The following is a 26,577-nucleotide window of genomic DNA, read 5'->3' on the forward strand; positions in this document are numbered from 1 at the left end:
CACTGCGACCACAGCTGAGGGTGATCAATGGTGAGGTGTGGTGTGGTGTGTGTGTTTTGCCTATAAGAACACCGATGAGCGATGAAATTGTTTTTGGTGGAGTATGCCGGAAGTCACTTTGTCCCTTGTTCCGTTATGTGCGATGTCCAGATAGGAGAATAATAAGACTGTACTAAGCGTTTGACTTTTCATTTGCCATGACTACAGAAATAGTTCTAGAAGGCACAGTGAAGCCGTCGTCATCATTTATACATATTCTTAACTGGCTCGTCATCTTGTCTATATCTTGAGTTCTGGTGGCAGGTGACGTAATGAGGAAAGCTAGAAAAAGCTATCGATGAACGTCTTTAAAACACGAACACGTAGGAAATTCCCGAAGTTTTTTTCATAGTGATTACAGCCTTTCTCGGGTAGTTCTTTTGCGATTTTTTTAAATTGTTGGTGTTGTTGTGGTGGTCTTCAGTCCAGAGACTGGTTTGATGCAGCTCTCCTTGCTATCCTATCCTGTGCAAGCTTCTTCATCTTCCAGTACCTACTGCAACCTACATCCTTCTGAATCTGTTTAGTGTATTCATCTCTTGGTCTCCCTCTACGATTTTTGCCCTCCACGTTGCCCTCTAATACTAAACTGGTGATACCTTGATGTCTCAGAATATGTCCTACCAAGCGATCCCTTCTTCTAGTCAAGTTGTGCCACAAACTCCTCTTCTCCTCAATCCTATTCAATACCTCCTCATTAGTTATGTGATCTACCCACCTAATCTTCAGCATTCTTCTGCAGCACCATATTTCGAAAGATTCTATTTTTTTCTTGTTCAAACTATTTATCGTCCTTGTTTCACTTCCATACATGGCTACACTCCATACAAATACTTTCAGAAATGACTTCCTGACACTTAAATCTACACTCGATGTTAACAAATTTCTCTTCTTCAGAAACTCTTTACTTTCCATTGACAGTCTACACTTTATATCCTCTCTACTCCGACCATCATCAATTATTTTGCTCCCCAAATAGCAAAACTCATTTACTACTTTAAGCGTCTCATTTCCTAATCGAATTCCCTCAGCATCACCCGATTTAATTCGACTACATTCCATTATCCTCGATTTGCTTTCGTTGATGTTAATCTTATATCCTACTTTCAAGACACTGTCCATACCGTTCAGTTGCTTTTCCAGGTCCTTTGCTGTCTCTGACAGAATTACAATGTCATCGGCGAACCTCAAAGCTTTTATTTCTTCTCCGTGATTTTAATACCTACTCCGAATTTTTCTTTTGTTTCCTTTACTACTTGCTCAATATACAGATTGAATAACATCGGCGATAGGCTACAAGCCTGTCTCACTCCCTTCCCAACCACTGCTTCCCTTTCATGCCCCTCGACTCATAACTGCCATCTGGTTTTTTTAAATTATGACTTGTTTAATGCCGTAGGAAATTCGTCGAATGGTGACGTGGCTTCTCGGCTGATAACACGAGAGGACTTCTTCCTTGAATATTTTCGTTTCACTCAGAGTTACGAAAAACAGTGATTTTCTGTGACGTCTTTGAGAGTTTCGAAAGAGAAAAATTGAACTCGTACAGATCCAAGGAAAGGTCCTTGTTTAATACACATAAACGTAAATGAGATCATCGAAACTAGCGCCCTCTCTGTTCAGTTTTTCCAGTTGCGTATCCGCTACGTCGGTGGTATCTTTTGGGACACAGCAGAGAGACAGCTACGTCAGCCGAGAGGTAGGAAAGGGCGCGAGAGGCTTTGACCTCGCGATAAGGTGGCCCCGGAGAGCGCCGGAAGAGAACTCTTGCCTGTTAATCGCCAAGAGCTGTTCTCTGTGCACGAGTGCTGCCCTCTGGGAGCTTCCGGGCGTTAGCGGCTCCTCCAACATCGCTGCTCCAGTTGTGAAACTACTCTTGCGTAGCCGCTTTAACTATGCCACGTGCTATGAAGAAGAATTACTGCCAAGTAAACACTTGCGGAGAGTTCGTTATATGAATATCGTCAGAAGCATTGCATTGAATATGGTTCTAGAATGTTTCCAGCCAATTGCTATCTCTGCCGGTCAAACAAAGTAATTCAAGAAAGTGTTATTCTTTTATTGTTGTTCCACGATTCCGAAATTTGCTACGCTTCCTTACATATAAGAGAACAAACGCACAATGAACTTTCGCTGTGCAATATTGGCGCATGCTGCGCTGCGTGCAGAGTGAAACAGCGCCTAGCCTCGCTGACTGGAGTACTGTGGGTCGCTAGTTAGAAATCCGATCGCCTGCAAATATTTGCTATTTAATATTTATCATTTCTAGAAAGTTCTGGAAATTTCTTACATTTTCATGTTTGTATTTCTGGAATATTCCACGTTTGTACAAACAGCAGTACTCTCTATCAAGGGGAGCAGTTCTGTCCGTCTGTACGCTGGAGTCTGTAATAAACGTTCTCTCAATGCTAAGTAATGTAATTCATTGACGACCGTGCTTTCGGATCTGGAAGTGACTGTAGTTACGATGTGAGAATATCTCTTTTTAAAACTAATGAATCTCGAATTTTAACATTATCTGTGTTGTAACTAGCGCCTAAACACTCCCCCCGGTTGTGGCTAAGCAATGTTCCCGCAATATCCTTTCATCCAGGAGTGCTAGTCTCACAAGCTATGCAGGAAAACGTCTGCGAGGTTTGGAAGTTAGGAGATGAAGCACTAGCAGAAAAAGAGCTATGAGAGAGGACCGTGCGTCGTGATTGGGTAGGTCAGTCGGCAGAGCACTTTCCTGCTAAAGACAAAGGTTCCCAGTTCGAGACCTAGTGCGACACACAGTTTTAATCTGCCACCAAGATACAAATCAACACAGACTCCGCAGCAGAGCGAAAATTCTTTCCAGTGCCTAAACAAGTGACGTTAAGCCGCAGCTTCTCCATTTCCTACTCTCAAGGTATTTGATTTGATTTTGCTGTAAAGAGCCGAAGTCGATAACACTCGTCTGTGTAGTGGCGTTCGACTCTGAAATAACCGATTCGAATTCTGGTGACCAAAGGAAATTTTTCGCTAGTACTTGGTCGCAAGGGAAGGAGGACTGGCGGCTACATACAGTTCCTCTCATCCATAGAGACTGCGCCAATGAGAAAAATTAAAATAGTAACATCCCCGCAGTGTCTAATGGAGTGCGGTACACGCCCACTGTCCCAAACCCTCATTTTTAGAATACTGTACTGACTTTGACTAGTTCTTTTAATTCTTAAATCCGTAGCGCTCCATTACTTGCAGTACAGTCACATCGAGAGAGCTGTCGCAAATGAAGAAACATGAGTCGTTACAGAAAATCTTGTCATGTAGACTGAGCGTATCAACCCAACAGCAAATTCTTCAAGTTAATACTGTGATCAAAAAAGTTTTAAAAATAATGAATACGTCAAGAGGTAGTCTGAACCGGCAACATTTCTCGCAAATAAATTGTTACTTACGTGTAGTCAAAATGGGGTATGTTGATCGCATTGGTGATCATTTAAGGACAGTATTTCTAGCAATAATTGAGTGATTATTTCAAACAAACCAAAGTCTGACGCGCATTACACGTAAAAGATTGTCTTTGAGAAAAATTTAAATAAATGGCAGATAAAACTTTATGATTTGAATCATATATTGCAAAGGAAAGCTCCATTAGATGCGTGACCCATGGTATCACCCACTCGTAACCATTCTCAGAGCAACTTAATCCGCACTATGGAGTTCTCTTGAAACAAAAGACAACCCCAGTCAAGCTTACACCACACTTACCAGTTATGAATCCAGCGTGACTTAGTATTTTTCTCTGCGTCCACTAGATTGTTTCAGGCGAACTACAAAATGTTTCTTCCAACAACGCCCCAGAGAATTATTCTCCAATCTTTATCCAACTGAAGCATACTAGCATTCTGTACATATAAATGTCAAAAAACTTTGAAGTCTAAGCTTCTTTCTTTCCTTCCTTGACGAGAAAAAGTTAAATTTTCTCTTTAAAAATAGAAAAGAACCAACATCAAGTACAATATTGTAGCTCGCTGCTAGGGATGTTTGACTCCTGCATGAAGTTTCCCATCTTTTGGCAGTGGGAAATTGTTTATTGATTGTAGCCGCCTGTACAAACGTCCTGGGAGAGTGAAACAATTTAAACGCAGAAAACCTTCTTTGAAATAGCCACGTATCTATTTTTACAATAAGCCTCAATAAATCAAATGTTCAAATATGTGTGAATTCCTAAGGGACCAAACTGCTGAAGTCCTCTGTCCCTTGCCTTACACACTACTTAAACTAACTTATGCTAAGAACAACACACACACCCATGCCCGAGGGAGGACTTGGACCTCCGGCAGGAGGGGCCGCGCAGTTCGTGACATGGCGCCTCAAACCGCGCGGTCATTCCGCGCGGCCACAAGTATCAATACACTGAGGTTAGAAAAGCTATGGGATACCTTCCAGTATCGTGTCGGACTTCCATTTGCTCGGCGCGGTGCAGAAACGCGAGGTGACATGGACTCAACAAGTCGGAAGTCCCCTGCAGAAACATTGTGTCATGCTGCCTCTATAGCCATCCATAATTGCGAAAGTGTTGCCGCAGCAGGTTTTGTGCACGATTACGTCCCATAACTGTTCGATGAGATTCATGTCGGACGATCTGAGTAGCCAAATCATTCACTCAAATTGTTCGTAATGTTCTTCAACCGAATTGCGAACAGTTGTGGCCCGGTGACATGGCGCATTGTCATCCATAAAAATTCCATCGTTGAATGGTCGCAAATGGTCTATAAGTAGCCGAACATAGACATTACCAGTCAACGATCCGCTCAATTGGACTAGAGTACCCAATCCATTCGATGTAAACCCAGAAAACACCATTATGGAGCCTCCACCAGCTTACACACTGCCTTGGTGACAACGTTAGTCCATAGCTTCGTGGAGTCTGCGCCACAGTCGAACCCTACCAATTGAAATCTGGACTCATCTGACCAGGCCAAGATTTTCCAGGCGTCTAGGGTCCAGTCAATATGGTCACGATCCCAGGAGACCAGCTACAGGTGACGTTGTGCCGTTACCAACGTCACTCGCGTCAGTCTTCTGCTGCCACAGCCCATTAACGCCGTATTTTGGCGCACTGTCCTAACGGATACGTTTGTCGTTCGTCCCACATTGATTTCTCCGGTTATTTCATGCAGTGTTGCTCGTCTGTTAACACTGACAACTCTAAGCAAACATCGCTGCTCTCGGTCATTAAGTGAATGGTGTCGGCCACTGCGTTGTCCATGGTGAGAGGTAATGCCTGACATTTGGCATTCTCAACACACTCTTGACATTGTAGATCTCGGAATATTGCATTCCCTAACGATTTCCGAAATGGAATTTCCCATGCGGCTACCTCCAACTACCATTCCACATTCAAAGTCGTGCGGCCATAATGACGCTGGAAACCTTTTCACGTGAATCAGAGGACAAATGACAACTCCGCCTATGCACTGCCCTTTTATAACTTGTGTACGATATACTACCGCCATCTTTAATTTGTGCATATCGCTATACCATGTCTTTTTGTCACCTCTGTGTATATTGTTTCCGTCTCCCTAAACGTTGTAGAAAAATAACAAGCTTTTTCAGTGAACAAAATTTCCAGTCAATAACTATCACGTTCATGTCTGAAGATCTCTAACGTAAGACCTTGTGGCCTACATTTTGCCGGAAATCGTTGTGTACTAATAGCACGAATAACGAGAACTTTCTCCTTAACTTATTTTACGGAAGTGACGTATACTTGGCAAATCAAGAACATATACTGATTTCTCCGGCTGTAATATCTCATTATTACAGATTCTGTAGGTATTTTCAGTACAGAACCCGCAGTTTCATCAAACCGTTTCAGCATAAATGTATCCTCTTAACTCAGAAATCACTCATTCTTGTTGTACCCCACTGCAAAGCCATTTGAGGGGTCGGCTTAAGTAATATGTACTTCAAACAGAAATAAGTATCACCCTTCTATCCCATTATGGGATCTCGAAATCTGCCAGCAAACTACATCTACGGTATCCAAAGATTCTGACGCTCAGTCTGTAGCCCAGTCAGCGGATCCTACACACTGCAAAATAGTACGCAATAGTTATCTAAATCGGTGCGTTACGATCACGAAAATTACCCGAATAAGAGGACACACGGTTTTGGGGCATTCTGAGAGGAATACTTCACGCAAGTGACTGCGCAACAGTATTTTTATACGTGGGCCGTTGATTATATCAACAACGTGTTGACATAATGCTCAATACGTAATTTCGAAAAGAAACAGAAAATATCTTCCTCCGCCCGCATCTCGTGGTCGTGCGGTAGCGTTCTCGCTTCCCACGCCCTGGTTCCCGGGTTCGATTCCCGGCGGGGTCAGGGATTTTCTCTGCCTCGTGATGGCTGGGTGTTGTGTGCTGTCCTTAGATTAGTTAGGTTTAAGTAGTTCTAAGTTCTAGGGGACTGATGACCATAGATGTTAAGTCCCATAGTGCTCAGAGCCCAATATCTTCCTCATTCCTTTACTTACTTTCTTCAGTTGTACATACTGCCTTCATTATGACTAAACCGTTATGTTTCAATATTCTAATGCCGCCTAAGTCAGAAGTTTTTTAAGTAAAATCAGTTTGTAAAGACATCTTTGACAACAGAGATGAACAAATGGATTTTATCAAAATTGACTAGGTCTTACTGCTTCAGTTATATAAATTGTATGCTTCAACAAACATCTGAATCCTGAAGATCTAGCTTCTTAAGGCAGAAAAGTCTTAAGTTTAACAAAAGTGCAATAGGACTAGACTTGAACCTCTCGTTGTCGTAGCTGATGTTATGTATCTGATTATGTGAAGCTATTAATTGACCTATATACCTTCCCCAGATCTCCTTTTTTTTCCACAGTCCGATATTCGTCTGATGACTTTCTGCTTGTCTTCTGTCTTATTTAGAAAAACAGTTTCGTGAAAACTAAGGTAGTGCACTTCCGCTGTTAGTGAATCTGTTGACTATGTACTGAACTGAAACGTCATACTATGACGATCCCTAGCGCGAGTGTGATAGTACTCCTACCGCCGCGCGGATAGAGTAGCATGGAGAGCTGCATCATACCAGTCTCAGAACTGAAGACAACAGCAACAACAACAACAACAACGTTTCCCTCGTAAATTTCTGCCAAACTTTCAACGTTTCGTCGGGGTGCCTGCTTCTTTCGGTCGCAGCTGCTTGGATATCAGTGTGATACAAAAGTCCTTACTTAAATATTATATATCATAGCGAGATATGTGTATAGCAGACAAATTCTCATTTAATTTGATTGGTTTAACTGCCACCCCCAAATAAAAACGTGAAAAGGGGGATGGTTATTCGTGCTCAAGAGTTGAAGGCATCAATTTAGCTTACTTGGCAGGAGATTTTATTCTTTGCCAAGTAACTTTTTAACAGTTTTGTGGTAGTAATTCACCAAATATACCACTTTTTTAAGGTTATACGAGCACTGTATGATGGCGTTTGTCACGTTTGCGCATAATGTGAGTTGAAACAAACCCTCGATCGATTCATATATTTTTACTAAATTATATTCGGTTAATCCAAGAAACGTTGACTTTTGACTGTCCGAGAAATTCAACAGAAGCGGATGGTGACCGTTCTGTTTAGAGAAGGTACAAGTCATTGAGATTTTAAGATCAATTCCAGGTACTTCCACGGACTACGTGCAGAATTGTTGACACCTTTAGTCGGAAACGTTTCATTTCACAGCATTTAAGATTGTTGACGACGCCATAAACGAAAGGATTTGTGGTACAATTCTGCAGTCTGTAACAATTCTCTTGAAGCACCTAGAGTTTGCTTTCTTTGTGTTATCCATCTTTAAAGCAGACTAAGTAGTAAACTAAATATCGATCTTTTATATTGCACAACAGTCGGAAGCAGATAACGCCAATGGATCTTTTACTAGTTCAGGTTCCTTTCTCAGTTTGGAATAAGCGCTTTCAAAATTCAAATTTTCTATTAGTAGGCGCTTAAATTATTACTTTGGTTTCGCAAACATCTTCTGTCTATCGTGCTCTCATTCAGAACAACTGTTTACACTTTTGTAATGCCTCAAGATTTTAAACATGGCTGAAACAGCAACTGTTGAAATTATTCACGGTAAATGATGACAGCCAAAACAGTTGCAGGATAAAGATTCATTAAAATTCTTGACCACGGTTTCGGTATATATATGAATACCTTCATCAGAAGTAAAATACCTAAAATTACATCCTGCAATGGAGATTAATAAAACAATTGTGCCAAAGGCGTCGTAAGTAGTTAAAACATCATCTCCATTTATACAACATGATTATGGACAGAGGGTCGATGCGAAAACAGCTTAGCATCAGTACTTCACCAATGAACTTCGACCCTCTGTCCATAATCATGTGGTATAAACAGAGATGATGTTTTAACTACTGACGACGCCTTTGGCACAATTGTTTTATTAATCTCCATTGCAGGATGTAATTTTAAGTATTTTACTTCTGATGAAGGTATTCATATATATGCCGAAACCGTGGTCAAAAATTTTAATAAATCTTTATGCTACAACTGTTTTGGCTGTCATCATTTACCGTGAACTTTTGTAATGTTCAGTCCTGCAGGGTGGTCAGAAAAGGGTAGGATGTGCTGAGAAATATTTGTTAAGAAAAAAATTCGGTACGTTGCGCTTTTTCGAGTTAATTAGCACTGAAGTTAGCCCAACAGGCCGTTGCGCGCCCAAACTCATGCTGCCCACGAGAGACGGTGTCGCCAGGTGTGTTCTTTTCGTTTCATTCTCTAAGACAGAACGAGAGAGTGATACAAAAGTTGGACATGTGACCATAGTAAGGATCGAGCCGAGCCAAAGGCTGAGCAGTCTCGTGCGCTATTATCTACGCTACGAGGACCACTGACACAATTATCTGGCGGGCCGGTTCAGTTTGCGCGTGCAAAGGCCTGTTCGGCTACCTTGAATGCTAATTAATTGGAAACGGCTCAACGTATCGAATTTTTTTCTTAACAATTATTTCTTAGCACAACCTCTGCTACAACACCTTTGCAAGTTTTTCAGACTGTTTCTGACAAAATCGTATTGTTCGTCCAAAAATACCGCAAATAACAGTGTCCGAAAAGTATAAATTGCTGTTGCGGCCTTGTATCCGAAAAGCTGAGCTGTAGACAAAGCTGATGAACTCATAAAATCAGGTGACAGCGTTGTCAGAACATTGGACTCGCCACTGGGAGGAGCGACGTTCGAATGCGTGTCCGATCGCCTAGCTTTTTGATGCAATCATGCATGCGTGCATGCATCGCCGACGAAATGTGAGCCAAGTATTTCCTTGTTTTCTTAAAACCACAATCTGCTGCGAACAGTTGTTAGATGTTAGTGCTTCTTAGTTTGCAGTTAATCGGAAGTAAGACGGTGTCCGCTCAGCAGAAGGCTTTTTGTGTGCTGCAGTTTGCAAAGAATGAGTCAGTGATTTTGGTCCAGCGTGCCTTTCACATGTACCCAAAAATATTCGTCGTTGGTCCCGCTAATTTGAAGAGACAGTATGTCCGTGCAGGGGTAAGGATCGAAGTCGACCTCGCACTTCTGATGACGTGGTGGAAAGTATTCGGCAAACGTTGGAGCGGAGTCCACGAAAGTCTAACCGCCGCACAAGCAGAGAACTGGCGATACCTCAGACGACTGTCTGGTGAGTGTCAAGGCGTCGATTGGTCTGTAAACAATACAGACTACAATTAGCGCATGCTCTTCGGGTTAGTGATAAAAAGAAACGGGTTTATTTCAGGAATGCTCTGCTAGAGAACTTGGAAGGCGATAAATTTTTACTACCGTCAATTTTCAGTGATGAAGCAACATTTCATTTTAACAATAAAGCAAAGTAAACTGCCCTCATACATTACTGAGCACGAAAGAGACTCACCCAAAGTTAATGTTTTTTGCGCCATTTCTCATGAAAAACTGTACGGTTGCTTCTTTTTTTTAGGAAAACTTTGTGATTGGAATGGGTTATCTTCAAATGCTGCAGAATTGGCTTTTCCCACTACTTCAGGAGAACTCCGATGACTTCATTTTGTAACAGGATGGAGTTTCACAACACTGGCACAGCAATGTTCGTCAGTTTCTCAATGACCCTGTGCCTCAGCACTGGATAGGGTGCACGGGACCCCGAGACATTTTCTTGCATTCTTGTCCTCCAAACCGCCAGACATAACCCCTTGAGATTTTTCTTTGTAGGGATATATGAAGGAAAGTGTACTCATTTCCCCTTCACCTTATGACATGTAAGAAGTAAAGGACAGAATAACTGCCGCCGTAACTTCTGTAAAAGCAGGTACATTATGTGAAGTTTATGATGAATTTAGCTATCATCTAGATGGTGTGCGTGCTGCTTCTGGTGAACACATAGAGCATTTGTAATAGTATAGCTAAATTTTAAGATTTTTGTGAGTATTTTGCAATTAATTCCATGTTTGTTGATGTTTTTATCAGTGAATATGAAATTTTGAAATCAGTTCATTCTTTTTTAAACATCCTATATAACAGAATGAGATGATAATAAAACGTAATAACTGCTTGGTCACTCCTACTTGCTGTAAAGTGTTACACATTAATATGTGTTGGCGTTACTAGCGGCCAGCAGATAACCTTTGATGACGTCGTGGGTCACATGTAGCGAGCGACCGCGGTGGCTGTGTTGCGATATCGTTGAACAAACAAGCCGTACACAGAGCGACCTCCCAATCAGACAAGTGGCATCTCCTGAGACGCCGGCCGTCTGGAGAACGGGAGCAAACAGGTCGAAGAGAAAGGCACACAACAAAATACACACTCGGCTTTCCACTTTGTGACATCTCTCTTAAAGGAGTGGGCGGCACAAGAAAGAGGCTTCCGAGGTACTTATAGCAAAGTGTGTATACGACAGGCAGTGGTCGACAACTGGCTGCGATTACAGACCCTTAAGGCGGACACATAAGAGTCCTTAGGGACGCAACAACCTAGTAGTCAAATATTTCCATTTCAATTAACTGAATATTCTTGGTGAAACTTCAACTGTGCAATGCAGACAAAGAGACTAGCCTGCGTATTACGGAGGAGGGGTTTCAAATATCTGTCCGGTCATTCTTGTTTTTCTTGAGATTTTCCTCCGCTACCTCAGGCCAATACTGAGATAGTTCCTTTCTCTGTTCTTGTCCAGATGAGACAGTTCTTGAAAATTTTGAAAAATGTCATATTACCGCCTTGAGCTGCTGGTAAAATATTTTATTTATACAACCAGCGTCAAGTGTCTGACATTCATCAGCATCATTTTAGGCGAAATATAAAATCGTTACCGTCGGTTTATTAAATCATGATAAATACACTGTCATCATATCGTACTGTAAATCGGCCATAAATTTATCAATCTGAAAACACAGGGTGTTGGGAAATTCCCGTTACAAGAACTTGTAGAGGAAAATAAGTACACTACTGACCATTAAAATTGCTACACCACGAAGATGACGTGCAACAGACGCGAAATTTAATTGACAGGAAGAAGATGCTGTGATATGCAAATGATTAGCTTTTCAGAGCATTCACACAAGGTGGGCGCCGGTGGCGACACCTACAACATGCTGACATGAGGAAAGTTTCCAACCCATTTCTCATACACAAACAGCAGTTGACCGGCGTTACTGGTGAAACGTTGTCGTGATGCCTCGTGTAAGGAGGAGAAATGCGTACCATCACATTTCCGACTTTGATAAAGGTCGGATTGTAGCCTATGGAGATTGCGGTTTATCGTATCGCGACATTGTTGCTCGCGTTGGTCGAGAGCCAATGACTGTTAGCAGAATATGGAATCGGTGGGTTCAGGAGGGTAATACGGAACGCCGTGCTGGATCCCAACGGCCTCGTATCACTAGCAGTCGAGATGACACGCATCTTATCCACATGGTTGTAACGGATCGTGCAGCCACGTCTCGATCCCTGAGTCAACAGATGGAGACGTTTGCGAGGCAATAACCATCTGCACGAACAGTTCGACGACGTTTGCAGCAGCATGGACTATCAGCTCGGAGACCATGGCTGCGGTTACCCTTGACGCTGCTTCACATACAGGACCGCCTGCGATGGTGTACTCGTCGACGAACCTGGGTGCACGAATGGCAAAACGTCCTTTTTTCGGATGAATCCAGGTTCTGTTTACAGCATCATGATGGTCGCATCCGTGTTTGGCGACATCGCGGTGAACGCACATTCGAAGCGTGTATTCGTCAGCACTATACTGGCGTATCCCCCGGCGTGATGGTATGGGTTGCCATTGGTTACACGTCTCGGTCACCTCTTGTTCGCATTGAGGCACTTTGAATAGTGGACGTTTCATTTCAGATGTGTTACGAGCCGTGGCTCTACCCTTCATTCGATCCCTGCGAAAACCTACATTTCAGCAGGATAATGCACGACCTCATGTTGCAGGTCCTGTACGGGCCTTTCTGGATACAGAAAATGTTCGACTGCTGCCCTGACCAGCACATGCTCCAGATTTCTCACCAACTGAATACGTCTGATCAATGGGGGCCGAGCAACTGGCTTGTCACAATACGCCAGTCACTACTCTTGATGAACTATGGTATCGTGTTGAAGCTGCATCGGCAGCTGTACCTGTACATGCCGTGCAAGCTCTGTTTGACCCAATGCCCAGGCGTATCAAGGCCGTTATTACGGCCAGAGGTGGTTGTTCTGGGTACTGATTTCTCAGGATCTATGCACCCAAATTACGTGAAAATGGAATCATATGTCAGTTCTAGTTTAATATATTTGTCCAATGAATACCCGTTTCTCATCTGCATTTCCTCTTGGTGTAGCAATTTTAATGGACAGTAGTGTATATAATATTTTGAATAGGAACTCATATTCGGAAACGAACCTTTTAAGTGCTACATCCGTTTGCAAACATGTTTGCTAGATAGATGTACAACAAGGTAGTCTTCGTGGGGGGGGGGGGGGGATGTCGAACCGGCTGATGTCATTTGAAGTCTATCCTACCTCTCTATCCTGGTTCTAGCCTCATTCACGTCTCTGTGAGTGTTACACAAACTTAGTTGAGTACATGTTTGGAGGATACACCGACATGGTGTTTCTGATTGGCGAACTTCACAGTATTGGAAGAGCTGTTCGTCGCCTTTATCAAGGTCGCTCTCCACAACTTCCGACTGCATCGCAAACGCTTTTCGCCACAGTTAGGCAACGGCTTCCAGAATGGGAAACTTCACCACCAGGGGGCGTGATTGTGGTCCTCCAAGGAGACTTCGCACACCCGAATTGGAAGAGGTTGTACTGCATCGCGTTGAAGAGAAGTCGGCAACGAGTACTCCAGTAATTTCGTTGACTATTAACCAGTGGAATTCTAAACGAAGTAATTTACTGGGTCGCGCATAACCAATTGCTTATCAAAATGGTCGCGTTACCAACATGTTTTCAAATGGTTGAAGTACGAAAACGGTACATTTCCGGCCATGGGTTCTAACTCAAAATATTATCTAGCCACTCCCCTCTTCAAGTCCTAGAGGTTCATAACGACAGTTTCCGAAAACCCTGTATATCGAGATAGCTCTGGTTCTCTTAAAATGAAGAATAAGAACGTGATATAACGAGGCGAATTGTAATATGTCACATTTTGAATGGATTTAACGTACTTGCGATTGGTTACTTTAAGTAGGAAAAAACGAGAGAAGCGTGGTATCATCAAGATGTGTGAAAGCAACCGATACATCAATATATTTTCCGGGTCACATGGTCTGTCTTATGCAATGGGTCTCCCATGAATCTGAGAAAACTTGTACAGTTCACACGCAGACTGTATAGAACTCCATAAGCAGGACGCAGAACTTCATAAACATGACACAGAATTCATAACTTACTTCAAATGACTTGACTTACGCTGTAGAATTAGGAAAAAAAACATCTGAAATAGTGTATAAGAAATGTCGTTATTACCGCCTTGAACTGCCGACAAAATCTTTGTTCAAACAACCAGTTTCGCTCGAATAATCACCATCATGTTCTTCAAAGTATTTACAGCATCATATTAGCCGAAAACAAAATCATTGACTTCAGATAATATAACCTTGAGTTTGTCACTGTTGTCACATAGTAACACAAATTACATCCTCAATATACAAATTTCATAAATTATACACTGACGATGTAATTTACATTCCTATTTGACAAAAATGACAAACTAATGGTTTTATTATCTAACGACAGCGATTTTATGTTCGCCAAGTATGAGGCTGTGAATGCTTTTAAGAACCCGATAACAGTCAGTCGACCGAAACTCCTTTTTGAATAAATATTTTATCGGCCGCTGAAGGCGGTAATCATGACTTTTCAAATATCTACGAGTTTTGGGGCACTACCTCTTGAGAATACAGTGCGGGACAAATGAAAGTGACCACCATTCTTCTCATGGCACTTTTGGGCACTGGTCAGCAACCTGCTGAAGGCGGATCGAGGCTGGATTTTTGATATTGCAGCAGTGTCATCCGAAATGTTCTGCTGGAGTTCTTGAAAGCTATCAGAGTTGTTGCGATACAATTTATACTTGATGGCTACCCACACATAGTAATCGCATACTGACAAAGCATGTGACCCGCGTAGCAAGCTAGGTCCGCAACGACCGCAACCAGACTGACCTCTGCTAACAACTCTCTCAGTGGTGGTGGTTGTGTAAATGTGCTCCTAGGTTCCGTCGGCTGTATGGGCAGTTACTCCATCCTGCTGGAACAAACTGCAGAGGTGTGGTTACGTGCACACAGTCACGGCCAATCGTATTCACTCTTCCGGGCCACTTTTATTGGCCCACCCTGTACATCAAAGTAGGATATATTCTTCTTCTTCATTTTCTTAGCCTTATCGCGTGTCTTCACAGGGTCGGCGTGTTAATCTGGATTTGGCGGATGCCCTTTCTTTCGCCAGGCCTCCCCTCCGGAACGGAATCTGTGAAACCCATCTTTTTGCGTCTAGTGTTGTTCTATGTGAAAGTGTGAGAACATTTTGAAATGTTTGCGAATCGTGTAACTGAGGCGGAAATTGGGTACCAGCTAGTCGGATGTGAGAAATCGCCTGAAACCAACAGCAACACTGGCCGCCCTCTGGCCCTCGGCGTTAATCGCAGGGCGACTTCGGTCCGGGTACGGCACGCCTCCCCGAAGGCCGGAAGCGACATGCTAATGCGCGCCTATCCGGGCAGATTGAAATAATATATATTGAAAATAATTACATGAGGCGTAACGACCGGTGGCTAGACAGATTGTAAGAGTGCCAATGCAGTAATCAAATAAATATCCGGAATAAATATCCGGTTTTAGATTTTGGAGGTTGCAGTGGCAATGTGTAAGTAGACTCCGCCTCTAATTGGGCCAACCTGTTTCACGATCGCTGTGTTCACCCAGACTTACTAGCATGATATTCATATAAAATTAAAAAACTAGAAAAAAGAAATGGAATTATCACTATTAGCCGTGAAAGAGCCTAAAGTCCAATAAAGGAGTGCTCGCTCGCCGATTTCCTTTAGCATGGCGCTCATTTTCGCGAGGTGGTGAAACAGCACGCTTGGAGGCCGCAGTCAGTGCATAATAATGTGTTCTGCATCCATTTCTTACGTCCTCATCGTTACTTCCAAACTCCAGTACAGTTATTACAATAAAGCGATTTGACAAAATATTACTCTCGCGTCAAGATATCGAATACGTCGAACCAATGCATCTCACGACGTTCTTAAGCTCTTCGACTGTATGGAATCGCTAATGAACAATATCTTTTTGTCATTCTAGAGAATGAAGACGTCTTTGGCGACGTTTTACAACAGTATGGCTTCTGTGAAAATTGGGTGCCTTAGTTGATGACTGGTTCCCCTTTCTCAAGCTTGTCGCCTCATTTATCAACATTTGAAGAAATTATTGTCACTGTCGGATACCTCATTTGTTTTAAGGCAAACTTTTTGTGAAAGTCAAGAGGGGGAGAGATGGTTTCCAGTTCCAAAAATGTATGCTACGTCGGCCGCGTTTCCAGGAACCAGTGTAAGGGCAAGAACAAGACGTCAGTAGCTACCGCAGCGCCAACATGTGACTCCTTCCTTACGAAGCAACTCGTGGCGTGTTTACAGAAGCAGCTGACATGTCTTTGTGTGAAGCACACGTATGAACCCTGAGAAAATCTGAGTTCAATTTGAGACGATCGAGTTCATGGAAACGTATTCACCTCTTGCAGAAATTCTTTCGTGAGAACAAGTGCTGGACTTGCGCTCGGACCAGAAAGACTCGGGCCAAGGACGCCGAGAGGAAAGGGGCTACCGAGGGACCTCTACCGGAGCTTTTATTTTGCAGCAGACTTGGCCACAAAAAACTATATGTGATTTGAAACAGGGAAAGGAAAGCAGTAGCACTGTAGCTACCGTAGCGTTTGGTTCGCTGTTCAGTTCAATTGAAGGGCAGTTGTTAATGTTGCTGGTCTCAGTTACTGCGTAGCTGTGTTTCTCATCGATTTACTGATAATTTGATATTGTTTTCATTGTCAATTTCCATAATTATTCGTGTTACCTATTGTTCTCAGCGGTGCACTGTAGGTCACCGAAGGAGCAGAGCGTTCCTTGGGATTTAAAAAAATGCAGGTCATTCCCGTTTTCAAGAAAGATTGTCGAACAGATGCACAAAACTATAAGCCTGTCTATTCGATGTCGGTCTGTTGAACAATTTTGGAACATATTTTTCGTTCGCATATTACATTTCTGGAGACCGCAAATATCCTCTGTAGGAATAAACATCGGTTCCGAAAACAACTATCGTATGAAACCCAGCTCCCTCTGTTCGTCGATGAGACCCATACAGCATTGTACACAGGAGCCCAAGTCGATGCCGTGCTCCCAGACTTCCGGAAAGCATTCTAATCAGTTCTGCAATGTCACCTTGTGAACAAAATACGAACGTACGGAATATCAGACCAACTCTGTGTCTGCACTAAAGACAGTCTAGCAGACAGAGAACACCATGGCACTGTCAAGGATGAAAAGTTTTCAAACGTAAAAATATCTTGGTGCGTGCCCTATGCGCAGGTCATATGTCCATTACTTATCAAAATAGATATAAATGACGAAGTAGAAAACGACGGAAGTTCCACGAGGCTTTCCGCGGATGATGCCGTTGTATACCTACCGGAATGCAGGAAGACCTGCAGAGAATCTACGCGTGGTGCAGATATTGGCAGTTGACTCTCACTATAAACAAATGTAACGTACAGCGCATAAACAGGCAGAAAGACCCCCTATTCTATGATTACACGCTTGCAGAACAATCTAATAGCGTGTTTACGTTGTGATTTAAAGTGGAACGACCACATAAAGTTAATAACAGGTAAGACTGATGGCAGACTCAGATTCATTGGAAGAATCCTCAGCAAATGCAGTTCACCCACAATGGAGATAACTAACAAGAACCTATTTCAGTCACCACTAGAATATTGCTCGTCAGTGTGGGGTCCGTACCAGACAGGACTGATGGAGGAAATAGAGAAGATCCAAAGAAGAGCTACACGTTTCGTTATAGGTTCATTTAGTAAGCGCGGAAGAGTCACACACACGCTCAGCCGACTCTAGTGGCAGACGCTACAAGAGAGGTGTTCTGCGTCACGCCCTGGTGTGCTCATATAGCTTCGAGCGCGTAAGTTCCTAGAGAAGTCCACCAACATATTGCTTCCTGTCATGTACTTCTGGGGACAAGATCATGTACGTAAAAGCAGAGAGATTCGAGCTCACAAGGTGGCGTACCAACAATCGTTCTATCCGCGAACCATTCATGACTGGAATAGGGACAAGTTACTGTGGTACACAAAGTACCCTCCGCCACAATCCGTAAGGCAGCTTGTGAAGTACAGAGGCAGATGTATGTGTAGATGCCGATTGTTTTTCTTTTTAGGATTCCGTACCTCAATCGATGAAACCGGAACCCTTGTAAGATCACTTTCTTGTTCATCCGTCTGTCTGTCCGAATGTTAAAAAACTTTCTTTCTAAGGAATAGGTTGACATATCAAGTTGAGATTTATGTGACGCACTAAAGTCTACGGTGCCCTGGCGGTGTAAGGAATTGAAGTTTCTAAGTCAATCCATACAAAAGATACGGCCATATACGAGGGTAGTCCAGAAAGTAAGTTCCGATCGGTCGCGAAATGGAAACCACTGGGAAAATCTGGTAAAGTTTTGCGCAGATGTGTTGGGCAGTGACTCTAGTATGCCCGTCGATCGTGTCGCGTCGCTCTTTTCAGTTTTGAGTGAACAGTGAGCACGTAAAGATGCGTAGGGAATAGCGTCTCCCCCCAGGTATGAGGGCCTGGTTAGAGATTTCGCCGGTATCATGCAGCCCACATAACACAACTGTCAAGCAGTTCCTTCTTCATGTCAATTCTCGGCCGCACACTGTCGGGGCAATGAAGACCCTCCTGCAGCGTTTCCAATGAGAAGTGTTTGATCACCCACAATACAGTCCGTAATTGGCTCCCCCTGAGTCTCATCTCTGCTCACAAGAACCGCTGGCTATGAAGACAAAATTTTTCCACAGACAACGAGCTGCAGACCAGTGCAGATAACTGGCCGAAAGCACAGGCGGCTGCTTTCTATGATGAGGATATTGGAAAGTTGATACAACACTACGACAAAACTCGAAGTTGGAGCGCGCGACTATGTAGAGAAGTAGGTGGAAGGTGTACGTAATTGTTGCAAATAAAATGTTTCTGATTTTCACTGTGGTTTCCATTTCGCGACCGGTCGGAACTTACTTTCTGGAAAACTCTCATATGTCACATATTTTGATACAAACTCACTAATCAAAACCTATAGGGTTTGTTGGCCTAGAATCATGAAATTTGGCAAGGAGTAAGGTTTCACAGTAAAATTAAACCAAAAAATCTGAAAACTGTTTCTTTATAATTACATCACACGCCAACATTTTTTATTTGTTATCCCGATTGTCGGTTTGTCCCTCAGTCTATTAAGACACCTTTTTCTCAGGAACGACTAGATTTATCAAGTGCAGTTTATTTCACATACTAATGTCTGTGCTCCCTTGGTAGTGCAAAAGTTAAGTTTCTAAGTCAATGCAATCAAAAATACGGCCAATTATATCACGTATTTTGATATTCGTAAACTCATTCATTAAAACTTACAGGTTACTATTTGGCAGTAAGTAAGCTTGCACAGTAAAAATAAAGGAAAAACCCAAAAATTGTTAATTTGTAATTATATCAGACGAAAAAAATTTCATTTGTCGTTTGTTATGCTACTTCAAACTTAAAATTAAGACATTCATGAAAGCACTGGAATTTCCGGGACCGACGCCTTTCCAGTATCAATGTCGATAACAGGCAAGAAACGTCGAGTTTCTTGATCCCCGCGTCGATGAACTGTCAATGTATATAACTACGTTTGTACGGAAACTTTAGAGTGGGAGTCCTGCCCGCACCTGGCCAATTTTGGTTTTAAGTAGCCTCTGCAGCACTACCAGCGGTTCGTGAGTTCACCTTAAAACACATCTGTTTATTTTCTTTTCTTCCTGTAAATAACGCGCATCGGTGTGATTTGTTTCGTAGTTATTCTAAGGAGAAAGTGGCTATTGCGTTTCCTTCCCATGTACCCTTTCTTCATCGAAAACGCGACACACGTAAGTTGAGCTTGTTTATTCCTTCGCTCTCATATAGTTTTCCTTTTTACCGCAGAGGGATAGCTTTTAACTCTTTCGTGATCGATGCGATACGCGTGTCCCACTAAAGTAATATGTAGTTTTGAGCGTTTGGGCGTCTACACTTAATTCTGTCTATTGCTAACACGTTACGCGATGTTTTCGGGCCGGCCGGAGTGGCCGTGCGGTTCTAGGCGCTACAGTCTGGAGCCGAGTGACCACTACGGTCGCAGGTTCGAATCCTGCCTCGGGAATGGATGTGTGTGATGGCCTTAGGTTAGTTAGGTTTAAGTAGTTCTAAGTTCTAGGCGACTGATGGCCTCAGAAGTTAAGTCGCATAGTGCTCAGAGCCATTTGAACCATTTGATGTTTTCGGAACTCCGAGAAAAATACTACGGACCTTTGCGTGGGTGTATAAAAGGCTGTGAGCGATGAAACGGGGCAGAGTCTGTTCATAGGTGGCACAGCACATTTGTTTCACGAAAATCAGATCGAATTACCATCTTTGCCACTCGAAGGATGTCTGTAGTAACTAATTATACATCATAGACATTTCTCTGAAACATTACTGCACATCTCAGTAATACTGTCTGTTCGTACAGAATTTGTATGTAGTGGGGCGTATATACCCCAGAAAATTACATAGATTATAGAAAACATTGGCGTGTGGTATGTCAAAGCCATCTTAAAAGTTATGTTCAAAAGTCCTGTGCAATATCTCATGTTTTTCATTGTCAGGAGTATAAATGTGTTTTGATACTGATTTGTTACAATTTTTTCCATAATTCCCATTCCTACAAAATCATTCAAAAATTGAAAATTTAACTCTGAAAATCCTAGGTTCACATGAAAACATGGATCTAGTTGGGTTTGTGGGACACATGTATCACACTTCACCGATTTTCAAAATCTTGGGAGTGGAAGTATATTATTTATCACAAAGGAAGACAGTGTTTGACCTTTTATTTTTAAAATATAGGCAAAATAAATTTTAATCAGGAAAGGGTTGAGTGCGGAGTCCACGACATGTGTCTTTTAAAGTAATTCTATTATTGATGACTTTTTTTTTCCAGAATCGAATCTTAAATTTGTAACCCAAAGGGAGGTGAGAAGCCCCACGTCTACTATTGTGTAAAAAGCACTGCTGTGGAGTACCTTTACATTGCTCCGCCGTAAAACTGATCTGTCGTTCCTCTACCAGCGCTTGCACTTCTCTGGATTCGTGCTGAGAACGCGAGCTGACAAAATGCAGCAGTGGTAAGTCTCAGTGGGAGTGTCGCTGCATTCGGATCCGAGCAGATGGAGTGGAAAGGAAGTCAGCGCCATACGACAAGAGAGGACAGACCGCAGTGAATTCCTTCCGAGTAACAGCAGACCAGCTGTGCTAATCCGCTGCTTAGCGGCCAACTTCTGTGGCGCCCGTCTCGTTTTAATTTAATTGCTGGAGAGTTCTGACATGCTTCGCGACACCGCCTGTGCACGGCGAATATCTCCTACTGTAGTGGCTTGCAGTCCTCCGTGAGAGGAAGGCTGTAGAGTAAAGCCTGGTGGCTCCTCGGTAGCTAAGTAGTGCAGTTACAACGGATCTTCTCGAAATAATGCTATAGCCGTTTCCACGTGGTATGGATTTCAGTTCTTCTTCCATCTGGGCAAATTGCACCTAATGGATACCAACTATATTAAATGAATTTCGTTGTAAAGGCTTTAGTAAATAGGCTGTCAAGCACCATGCAACTAAAATTTTGTTTGGCCACGGGAATTACGCCCATACTGAGATATTTGAGTACAAATTCTGTTTAACATCTGATTTACGGCAAATTCTACAACCGCACAAGTTCATCTGTTCCAGTATAATTGTTGTATTGAATAATACAGTTGTTATATTCTTGTAGATGTGGTCCGTCTGTGTAACTAAATGAAACGCTGCACGTTTTTATGCCATTCACGTTTCGACACCTTTTATTTACGAAGCCTGCTCAATGGCTTTTAATACATATTTGTAATATGAGTACAATAGATGTACTGAACGATGTGTTGCATCACTCCGCAGAAAGCGATGTTTCTTACGTTTACGTATCTAAAAATTATTCCCCTCTTACTATTTTGTTACTTATTATTTTAAATGTTAATTATACTTACCAGGGTATTATTAGTTAACGTCTTTAAACCCAGAGAATTTGGCGGTATCTTTATATGAAACACAAAAATACAGAGTACTCCAGGAGGAAAGGTCTATATTCAGACATATGAGAGGAACGATCATTCGAAGCAAAAAACTCCTTATGGACATGTGGCCTATTCCGAATGGTTTCCGTTTCCGAGACAGAACAAATTCAGTGTACTTATTATTATTATTATTATTATTATTATTATTATTATTATTATTATTACAGTTACCGGCGCTCACGTATGTGTCTTACCCACGCAGCTGGAATGGAATCAACAACACACGTAACAATCATTGATGGCTGCTGGAAAATCGACACGCTAGAGTGAAATCCAATATTCACCATCGTTTTTCGTTCACTGTTGGTGCAACATGATCGGTAACATATTGACAGGTACTGTCGTTTTAGAAGCACGAATACCGAGACAGAGTTACCTGCATTTTTAGGAAAATTCGTTTATGGAACACACTGAGGAACGTCCTTTGGCCACCCAGACTGCAATGTCCTTCCAGTTTGACGGAGCCCCCCCCCTCCCCCACATTTTACCAGATGTGTGAACAAACAAGTCAGCCGCACTCATCCTAATGGTTGGATTGGTCGTGGTAGTGCAGTTAACTGGTCAAAGAGGTAGCTAGACTTACACCATTAGGTTTTAGTTTATGGGGTTGGATGAAGTCTGAAGTGAACAAATGAAAGGTTAATACGCGAGATGAACTGCTTGGTCGCACCATGGACGCCGTTGTCTTCATTATCGAACGTGCAGAAGCACTCAGACAAGTACGAGTGCACAAATACACTACTGGACATTAAACTTGCTACACCACGAAGGTGAAGTGTTACAGGCGCGAAATTTAACCGACAGGAAGAAGATGCTGTGATATGCAGATGATTAGCTTTTCAGAGCATTCACACAAGGTTGGCGCCGGTGGCGACACGTACAATGTGCTGACATGAGGAAAGTTTCCAACCGATTTCTCATACACAAACGGCAGTTGACCGGCGTAGCCTAGTGAACCGTTGTTGTCATGTCTCGTGTAAGGAGGAGAAATGCGTTCCATCACGTTCCCGACTTTGATAAAGGTCGGATTGTAGCCTATCGTGATTGCGGTTTATCGTATCGCGATATTGTTGCTCGCATTGGTCGAGGTCCAATGACTGTTAGCAGAATATGGAATCGGTGGCTTCAGGAGGGTAATACGGAACGCCGTGCTGGATCCCAACGCCCTCGTATCACTAGCAGTCGAGATGAGAGGCATCTTATCCGCATGGCTGTAACGGATTGTGCAGCCACGTCTCGATCCCTGGGTCAACAGATGTGGACGTTTGCAAGACAACAACCATCTGCACGAACAGTTCGACGACGTTTGCAGCAGAATGGACTATCAGCTCGGAGACCATGGCTGCGGTTACCCTTCACGTTGCATCACAGACAGGAGCGCCTGCGATGGTGTACTCAACGACGAACCTGGGTGCACGAATGGCAAAACGTCATGTTTTCGGATGAATCGAGGTTCTGTTTACATCATCATGATGGTCGCATCCGTGTTTGACGACATCTCGGTGAACGCCCATTGGATGCGTGTATTCGTCATCGCCATACTGGCGTATCACACGGCGTGATGGTATGGGGTGCCATTGGTTACACGTCTCGGCCACCTCTTGTTCGCATTGACGGCACTTTGAACAGTGGATGTTACATTTCAGATGTGTTGCGACGCGTGGCTCTGCCCTTCATTCGATCCCTGCGAAACCCTACATTTCAGCAGGACAATGCACGACCGCATGTTGCAGGTCCTGTACGGGCCTTTCTGGATACAGAAAATGTTCGACTGCTGCCATGGCCAGCACATTCTCCAGATCCATCACCAACTGAAAACGTCTGGTCAATGGTGTTCGAGCAACTGGCTCGTCACAATACGCCAGTCACTACTCTTGATGAACTTTGGTTTCGTGTTGAAGCTGCATGGGCAGCTGTACCTGTACACCCACCCAAGCACTGTTTGTCTCAATACCCAGACGTATCAAGGCCGTTATTACTGCCAGAGGTGGTTGTTCTGGGTACTGATTTCTCAGGATCTATGCACCCAAACTGCGTGAAAATGTTATCACATGTCAGCTCTAGTATAATATATTTGTCCAATGAATACCAGTTTTTCACCTGCATTTCTTCTTGGTGTAGCAATTTTAATGGCCAGTAGTGTACACTAAAGTTGAGTGGGGGATATTCGAACGTTTATTGTGAACTGTACAACAGTTGTAATGTGACGCGTACAATAACTCTCAAAGGCAAATATGTTAAAATACGTGTTTTTCTATTGATATCTTGAAAAACATAAGTTATAATGGTTACTAACTTTTGTACATGTGTACATAGGTAAAGCTGACAATGTAGTGAGTAATACAGGAATTAAATAATAATTCACATTAAATGTGTTCTATCTCGGAAACCATTCGGAATAGGGCATACGTCGATATGAAGTGTTTTTGCTTCTGATGATGGCTCCTTCCAAATCCCTGAAATTACCATTCCTCCTGGGACGTCCGGTATACTGTACAATCTTGACTGCAGTAAATAGAAGTATCTTTGTTTTGAAAGTATAAAAGGACCAATATTGTTAAACTAGAATTGTTCCTTACATACTTTTTGCATTATGACACGTCTGATGAAGGCGATTCCAAAATGCGTTATGGACATGGAGAATAAATCAAAATATAGACTGAAAAAAATAAAAACTGGGAGACGAAAACAGAGTAGTTAACAAACACTGAGAAACGTCAGCCCGTAATGCCGCAATAATCGTTCTCGTCAAGTGAAATCTCCAACATTTCTTCCCCTCCAAGGCTAACATACGCAGCTGTCTTTTACTTACACTGACTGTGGTCATTTGCGGCGACAAATGTACCTTTTGCCGGTAACTGCTCCTCATACGAACTTTTGTCACTCGGTATTACTACGATCACTTCACACTTCTTATTTATCAGCAGTAACTCATCTTCTTTCATTCTGGTGGTTAGACACAGCCATCCTGATTTAGGTTTTCCGTGATTTCCCTAAATCGCTCCAGGCAAATGCCGGGATGGTTCCTTTGAAAGGGCACGCCCGACTTCCTTCCCTAATGCGATGAGACCGATGACCTCGCTGTCAGGTCTCCTTCCCCAAACAACCCAACCCAACCCCTTTCATTCTGTTTTAGCGATTCGTTATGTAAGAGGGGAAGAAGTGAGAGGGCTCAGTCTGTCCGCTGTTGCACGTCTAATCAGAGTGGTGGGTGGTGTGTTTGCAGGAAGTACATCCGGAATGTCACGAGCCCTGCTGATGCTGTGTCCCGCCCTCCTCGTCCTGTTGGTGTGTCTTCAGCGGGCCGCCGCAGACGACGTCATCATGGAGAAGAGGGTAAGTCGCTGTATGCTCTAACAACACAACAAAAATCTCATGTTAATTATGAACGTTAAGAGATCATCGAACACTATAATCCTCTCAGCTCAAAGGAATGGACGCTTAGGAAAACAGAAGTTTGCTTAAGAATAAACAAAACGAAGAAGTTCAATCCTTGGATTCGTGTAACTTCCAGCAGAGGCTTTTTTTTTTACCTTGGGGCAGCTGGCTCGCAGTGTCATGGTTCACTGTGGTTGAATCGCCAGGAAGACTAGCAAGACGGGACGAAAAATGTCAATTGGAATGAGTTCTGCGAACAACTACGGGACGTGGCTACAACAACTGCTTTGACCACATTGTACTATAGAGATGTTAGTTAACCATACATGAACTGAAATTTTATCTGCTCGGCAATGGATAAGCAGTCACAATTCTGCCGTCCACTCGTGACTTAAACAGAAGCGGATAGTTGAATTAACGGAACGAAAGCCGCGCTTCCATGAGTTCCGTGAAGATGGACAAGCTCGGCTCAGACCTAGCATCCTTTTAACGACGCTATGCTTATTAAATCGTGAGTAATTCAGTATTCCGAGATGTCCGATCGTCGGACATGAATCCCATCAAATATTTATAGGGCATAACCGAGAGCTCAGTTCGTGCGCAAAATCCTACACCGGCAACGCTTCCGCATTTATGGACGCCTATAGACGCAGCTTGGCTCAATATTTCTGCAAGGGACTTCCAACTATTTGTCGAGTCAATACCACGTCGAGATGATTCACTACGCCGGGCAAAAGGAGGTCCGACACGATATTATGAGGTACTCCATGACTTTTGTCACCTCATTGTAAAACTGAAAAGCCATTGCCTCACAATCACAGTAGGAGTACTACTGACTGATCTCTTCCAATTGTTTATGTCATTTACAAAGACCGTTCTTATCCTTACTGCATCACGCTTGTGTAAGTAGCATAATATGAAACCAGTCCGTCAGTTAATTTGACAGATTCTGACAGACTAGTTTCAAACTGGTCAATCCCATTCTGAGTTACGCTGAAATTATTAAGGAGACACACAGCGGTTTCCTTGTCTCATGTGCTCTCCGCGTACAGTCCACAGCTCGTGGTCTAGTGGTTAGCCTTGCTGCCTCTGGGTCAAGGGGTCCCGCGTTCGATTCCCGGCCGGGTCGTGGATTTTCTGTGCCCGTGGACTGGGTGTTTGTGTTATCCTCATCGTCAGAGACGTGGCGAGAGTTGAAATGGAAAGTTTGGGAACTTGTACGGGCG

General features: G+C 43.0%; 1 protein-coding gene across 1 annotated transcript in view; it reads left to right on the top strand.

Moving 5' to 3' along the window:
* LOC126104743 (cardioactive peptide) overlaps nucleotides 1–26,577 on the top strand; it is a 350,758-nt gene that overhangs the window by 289,369 nt on the left and 34,812 nt on the right. Inside the window, exon 2 of the mRNA XM_049912338.1 lies at nucleotides 25,200–25,309. Coding sequence (XP_049768295.1) covers nucleotides 25,200–25,309 — 110 coding nt within the window. The remainder of the gene's footprint in view (nucleotides 1–25,199; nucleotides 25,310–26,577) is intronic.

Source organism: Schistocerca cancellata, chromosome 1, assembly GCF_023864275.1.
Source record: "Schistocerca cancellata isolate TAMUIC-IGC-003103 chromosome 1, iqSchCanc2.1, whole genome shotgun sequence".
Lineage (NCBI taxonomy): Eukaryota > Metazoa > Arthropoda > Insecta > Orthoptera > Acrididae > Schistocerca > Schistocerca cancellata.